The sequence below is a fragment of the Heptranchias perlo genome, chromosome 20, assembly GCF_035084215.1.
Source record: "Heptranchias perlo isolate sHepPer1 chromosome 20, sHepPer1.hap1, whole genome shotgun sequence".
Lineage (NCBI taxonomy): Eukaryota > Metazoa > Chordata > Chondrichthyes > Hexanchiformes > Hexanchidae > Heptranchias > Heptranchias perlo.
The window spans coordinates 19,773,117-19,780,153 of record NC_090344.1 but is presented as its reverse complement, the minus strand read 5'-3'; the positions used below and the strand labels follow the sequence as shown (position 1 = coordinate 19,780,153).

Genomic DNA, 7,037 nt, shown 5'->3' with positions numbered 1-7,037 from the left:
GTGAGTGTGCTTTTGGAATAAGCAGCAATTACCACATGGTCGATCTCTGAACTTTCCAGGCAGCTTACAGATTAACATGTTGCCACTGAGTCACAGGACACCACTTTTCCTTTCTCAAACCTGAAAGCTTTCTGTGTCTGCCCGAGCACGGCAGTTTCACTCGAGCATTTCCCTCTGCTCACCAGCAGGGAGTGCCTTTGAGCAGCAACACTTCAAATCGCCCTCAATTTCAGGCAAAAAAGATCTTCGATCAGTCAGTCAGACAGGGCTCACGCTGCTCCCTCAAGCTCGGGCGGCTGTTGCTTTCCAGTGACCTCGTCTTCCTTCCGCAGGCTCGGGCTCTTTTCAGCATCATTCATGATTACCGTGGCTTCCTGTTCTGCTGTTCCTCACTTGCTGATGCTCGATACCGCCGATTGGAGCAAAGTATTTCATATATTCAAGGAGCGGCAACCCAAGGCAAGATTTCTCTGCTGGCCGTGGAGCAGCTTGGAGGCGAGTGTGAGGTGGGAACTGTGAAGGACGATTTACAAACAGCAAACGAGGAATTAGCTCAACTGGCAGAGCGGTCACTTGGCCTGTGAGAAGTAGCGGGATCGTTGATTATATTCTCCACTCACCGTTTGTCTTGGTGCAATTATACAGAATGAAGTGTTGTCAGCGAGTCCATAGCCCATGAACTTCCTAAACTTTACTGTGTGTTTGAGTACAGAGAGGTCAAGGGGCAGCAAATCTTTTGATGGGCTGCAGTCAGCAAAAGTTCTTGATTTTGCTCTGCAGCAAAGATGGAAAGATGAGGTGAGAGATGGAAAAACAGCTTTGTAATCCCTGATGCCTTCTCTGAAGTTTGAATTCAGGACCCTCAGATTATGACACTGATGCACTGCTTGCTGCACTAAGAAGGCACTTACCAGGTCTGGAGCCAGGCAGCACCACCAAGTTGGACAGTTTGCAAGGTATAGAAAGCAATAAAATAATGTACAGTTTGCAAAAAAATTCCCAAACCAAGTAGGAATCGAGCCTCTTGTTTTCTAATCCATAATCATATGCGTCATCCATTGCACCACTAGTCACAATTATAGTGAGGAAGTAGCATTGTGAGGCAGTGAGCATGGCAGAGGTACTAAATATATACTTTCCATCTGTCTTCACCATGGAAGAAGATGCTGCCAGAATGTCAGTAAAGGAAGATGTAGTTGAGATACTGGATTGGCTAAAAATTCATAAAGAGGAGGTACTTGAAAGGCTGGCTGGACTTAAAGTAGAAACGTCACCTGGTCTGGATGGGATGCATCCTCGGTTAGTGAGGGAAGTAAAGGTGGAAATTGCAGAGGTACTGGCCATAATCTTCCAAACATCCATGGATAAGGGGGTGATGCCAGATGACTGGAGAATTGCGAATGTTACACCCTTGTTCAAGAAAGGGTGAAAGATAAAACCCAGCATCTACAGACCAGTCAGTTTAACCTCGGTAGTGTGGAAAGTTCCAGCAACGATAATCCGGGAGAGAATTAGCAGTCACTTGGACAAGGATTAGAGAAAGCCAGCACGGATTTGTTAAAGGTAAATCGTGTTTAATTAAATTGATACAGTTTTTTGATGAGGTAACAGAGAGTAGATGAGGGAAATGCAGCTAATGTGGTGTGTATGGACTTCCAAAAGGCGTCAGATAAAGTGCCTCACAATGGGTTTGTCATCAAGATTGAAGTCCGTGGAATAAAAGGGGGCAGTAGCAGCATGGATACAGAATTGGCCAAATAACAGGAAACAGAGTGTAGTGGTGAACGGTTGTTTTTCGGAATGGAGGGAGATGCACAGTGGTGTTCCCCAGGGGTCGGTGCTGGGACCACTGCTTTTCTTGATATACATTAATGACTTGGACTTGGGTATACAGGGCACAATTTCCAAATTCTTGCGACCAAAATGCTCCACTTCACTAACATCTGCATTAAAATTCATTCGCCAATTATACACCCATTTTTCAAGTTTATTAATGTATTTTGTGTTTGATCGCAATCTTCATCAATATTATCTAAACTCCACCCCACCCCGCCAATCTGGTGTCATCTGTAAATTTTGAAATTGTACTTCTGATTGAGTCCAAATCGTTTATGTGAATTGTGAACAGTGGTCCCAGAACCAATCCTTGTGGAACATCACTTTCCACCTTATACAGTGTGAGTCGCTACAATTAACCCCTGCTATCTGTTTTAGAGCAGTAGTCAAGAGAAACTTCTTTAGATAGGGAGTTGTCAGTCTGTGGAATTCACTTCCACGGTTAGTGTTTGGGTCACACAGTTCTGTAATGACAAGTGGTCCTCATGTTTTTATCCAAGACAGGCCTCAGGCCAGTCATTTACTCCAAATGTTGGTGCAATAGTTCAAGCTAAGATGCACCAGGTATCGGGAGCAGCAGTAGCAGAAAACAACATCTTAATGTATGGAAGTAACAATATAGTTCATTTTCATCTATTTCCAGTTTAATAACTTGTGCTGAATGTGGTCCAGGCCAAGTGTCATGATATCAGGTCAGGTTCACCATAGGAAATGAGTTTGACACCCCTGAGATAGACAATGTGAACCGGATTACCCTCATCCACTAACCCAGCAACTTCTTCAAAAAACTCAAGCAAGTTTGTGAGACACCATTTTCTTTCCCAGAAGCCGTGTTGAGTATCTCTAATGGCCCCTTCTCTTTCCCCGTGATCATAAACAGCATCTCTTAGGATCCCTTCAAGCATCTTCCCTCAGATCGATGTCACACTGATGGGCCTGTCTTTCCCTGGCTCTGATTTGTCCCCTTTAATGAAAATGGGAACGACGTGAGCTACCTTCCAATCTCAGGGGACAATCCCTGACTCTATTGAGCTGTTGAAGATACAGGCAATGTGCTCAAAGAGCACCCGTCCCATCTCTTTAAACACCCGGGGGTGGATATCATCTGGACCTGGAGCAGAAACTATTTGGAGATTTCGTATTTTATCCAAGATGACATCCCTTTCTATTTTAATATTTATGATGTTATTGTTGACAGCACATCCCACAGCTGGAATCTGAGCATCATCGACAGGAGTGTAGGCTGATGAGAAATAGTCATTTAACAACTCTGCCATAGCCTGGGAATCTGTCCTGAACTGTCTCTCAGTGGCCCTAAACCATCTTTAATGGTCTTCTGAATCCTGACGTAGTTGGAAAGACGTTTGCTATTATTCCTACAATTGGGCACCATCTTCTTTTCAAAGATCTCTGAGCTTCTCTAAAGGCTGCTTGTGTCTCCCTCGATTGTGGGTGATATTTGTCCCAATTCTCCTGTCAACTGAATTCATCCTGATCCGATCTGGGTTAAATGTAAGACAGTTCAGGGAGTCAGGAATCATTCACCCAGAAACCCCAGATGGTTCCTTAGTAAGGATTCCTCTGGTACCTCAGCATATATTTGTCAGCTATCTTACAGTCCACTCCTGGAGGCCCCACTCCCTGAGCCTGCAACCTTCAGCAGGGTCAGTGGTGGAGTTCCGCAGTGGGAGTGATCCCAGAGTAACTGTCGGGATCGCCCCCACCCTGTGGATGGTCCTGGTCGTGTATTTTTAGTGATCCTGGTGTCTAACACGCACACATCAATAAAACCATGAATTCTGGAAACACACTGCAGGTCCTTCTTTATCTGGAGATCGAATGACTGTTGTATAATTGTACCAGCAGTTAACAGGCTCCTGTGAACTCCTCCCTCTGCTATTTTAATACAGACTTCAAATCATTTATTTTTAACGGGTTTATTTTAAATGCGTTAACGCTTGCCTTAAATGGTAGACTCAGGACTGTCACACAAACAGTTTAAATCTCCATAGAATAATTACCACAGTCATTTTCAGACTGGACGCCGCACGGTGACTTTGCTGTCAGAGAAGGGAGACGAGAAAGACCAAAGTGCCGTTTGCCCCTCTCAGTGTGGCCCTGAAGGACTGTGTCCAGGCTGAAGTTCTGTTCCCACCGGACGATCCTCCCCCCAGATTGTCCTTTCTGAGCTCCAGTCAGGTGATGCTAAACACTCAGGTGGGAAACACCAAAATCTACAACAAGGGTTTAAAATAAAGCTGATTTATTTAACAGATATCCAGAATATCAAACTCCAGCCCAGTTATAGGGGTTATTAACATCAGCAGAAACAAACCCCAACTGTCAGAATGAACATGGGTCAGTCCTGGATGGGATTAACAGCAGAATCCAACCCCTGCAGTCATATGTGAACTCGCTGGTGTCTCAGCACGTGTGATGACTGAGTGAATCCCTTCCCACACACGGAGCAGGTGAACAGTCTCTCCCCAATGGGCGTGAGTTGATGTGTCAGCAGTTCATTTCTGCTTTTAAAGCTCTTCTCACAGTCAGTGAATTAAAAGGTCACTCAATAGTGTGAACAAGTTGATGTCTCAGAAGGTGGGGTGAATTCGTGAATCCCTTCCCACACACGGAGCAGGTGAACAGTCTCTCCCCAGTGTGAGTGTGTTGGTGTTTCAGGAGATCATTTGTGCTTTTAAAACACTTCTCACAGTCAGAACATTTAAAAAATCTCTCCCCAGGGTGAGTACGTTGGTGTGTCAGAAGGTGGGATGACCGAGTGAATCTCTTCTTACACACGGAGCAGGTGAACGGCCTCTCCCCAGTGTGAGTGCGTTGGTGTCTCAGCAGTTCGTTTCTGCTTTTAAACCGCTTTTCACAGTCAGAACATTTAAAAGGTCTCTCTTCAGAGTGAACTCGCTGGTGTGACAGAAGGTGAGATGACCGAGTGAATCTCTTCTTACACAAGGAGCAGGTGAACGGTCTCTCCCTCGTGTGAGTGCGTTGGTGTCTCCACAGTTCGTTTCTGCTTTTAAAGCTTTTCTCACAGTCAGAACATTTAAAAGGTCTCTCTTCAGAGTGAACTTGCTGGTGTGTCAGAAGGTGTGATGACCGAGTGAATCTCTTCTTACACACGGAGCAGGTGAACGGTCTCTCCCCAGTGTGAGTGCGTTGGTGTCTCCACAGTTCGTTTCTGCTTTTAAAGCTTTTCTCACAGTCAGGACATTTAAAAGGTCTCTCTTCAGTGTGAACCCGCTGGTGTGACAGAAGGTGGGATGGCCGAGTAAATCTCTTCTTACACACGAAGCAGATGAACGGCCTCTCCCCAGTATGAGTGCGTTGGTGTGTTAGCAGATTAATTTTGCTTTTAAACCTCTTCCCACAGTCAGAACATTTAAAAGGTGTCTTATCAGTGTGAACTCGCTGGTATGACAGAAGGTGGGATGATCGAGTGAATCTCTTCTTACGCACGGAGCAAGTGAACGGCCTCTCCCCAGTGTGAACTCGCTGGTGTGACAGAAGGTGGGATGACCGAGTGAATCTCTTCTTATGCTGAGAGCGGGTGAACGGCCTCTCCCCAGTGTGAGTGCGTTGATGTCTCAGCAGTTTGTTTCTGATTTTAAATCTCTTCCCACAGTCAGAACATTTGAAAGGTCTCTCATCAGAGTGAAATCGCTGGTGCATCAGCAGTTCGGATGAAATAGTGAATCCCTTCCCGCACACAGAGCAGGTGAACGGTCTCTCCCCAGTGTGAGTGCGCTGGTGTCTCCACAGTTCGTTTCTGCTTTTAAAGCTTTTCCCACAGTCAGAACATTTAAAAGGTCTTTCATTGGAGTGAACTCGCTGGTGTGACAGAAGGTGAGATGACCGAGTGAATCTCTTCTTATGCTGAGAGCGGGTGATCGGTTTCAACCCAGTGTGAGTGCGTTGGTGTGTCAGCAGATTCCTTTTGCTTTTAAACCTCTTCTCACAGTCAGAACATTCAAAAGGTCTCTCATCAGAGTGAACTCGCTGGTGTGTCAGCAGTTCAGATGAATCAGTGAATCCCTTCCCGCACACAGAGGAGGTGAACGGCCTCTCCCCAGTGTGAGTGCGTTGGTGTTTCAGCAGATTACTTTTGCTTTTAAATCTCTTCTCACAGTCAGAACATTTAAAAGGTCTCTCATCAGAGTGAACTCGCTGGTGTGACAGAAGGCTGGATGACCGAGTAAATCTCTTCTTACACACGGAGCAGGTGAACGGCCTCTCCCCAGTGTGACCTCGTTGGTGTCTCAGCAGGTTGGATGACTGAGTGAATCTCTTCCCACACACAAAGCAGCAGTACGGCCTCTCCCCAGTGTGAACTCGTTGGTGTGTCAGCATATCGTTTCTGCTTTTAAATCTCTTCTCACAGTCGGAGCATTTAAAAGGTCTCTCAACAGAGTGAACTCGCTGGTGTGTCAGCAGGGTGGATGACCGAGCGAATCCCTTCCCACACACAGAGCAGGTAAACGACCTCTCCCCAGTGTGAGTGCGTTGGTGTTTCAGAAGGTGGGATGACTGAGTGAATCCCTTCCCACACACAGAGCAGGTGAACGGCCTCTCCCCAGTGTGAGTGCGCTGGTGTACCAGCAGATCATTTGTCCTTTTAAAGCTCTTCCTACAGTTAGAACATTTAAAAGGTCTCTCATCAGAGTGAACTCGCTGGTGTATCAGCAGGGAGGATGAATCAGTGAATCTCTTCCCACACACAGAGCAGGTGAACGGCCTCTCCCCAGTGTGAGTACGTTGGTGTGTCCGCAGATTACTTTTGCTTTTAAACCTCTTCCCACAGTCAGAACATTTAAAAGGTCTCTTACCAGAGTGAACTCGCTGGTGTGTCAGCAGGGAGGATGAATCAGTGAATTTCTTCCCACACACGGAACAGGTGAACGGCCTCTCCCCAGTGTGAAATCGCTGGTGTATCAGGAGGCCATATGACTGAACGAATCCCTTCCCACACGTGGAGCAGGTGAACGGCCTCTCCCCAGTGTGACTGCGTCGATGAGTTTCCAGCTCTGAAGGGTAATTGAATCCCTTCCCACAGTCCCCACATTCCCATGGTTTCTCCGTGGTCCGGGTGTCCTTGTGTCTCTCCAGGTTGGACGATCAGTTGAAGCCTCGTCCACACACAGAACACGTGTACGGTTTCTCCCCGCTGTGAATGGTGTGATGTTTTTTCA

The 7,037-nt window shown here is 46.4% G+C and overlaps 1 protein-coding gene across 1 annotated transcript; it reads right to left on the bottom strand.

The window, feature by feature from the left end:
• Positions 1-4,082: 4,082 nt before the first annotated feature.
• On the bottom strand, positions 4,083-6,942 carry LOC137335650 (zinc finger protein 850-like; the record flags this gene model as incomplete). Its single annotated transcript, XM_068000941.1, has 1 exon — positions 4,083-6,942. A coding segment is annotated over one exon (2,544 nt), but the record flags the coding sequence as incomplete, so codon positions are not given.
• Positions 6,943-7,037: the final 95 nt, after the last annotated feature.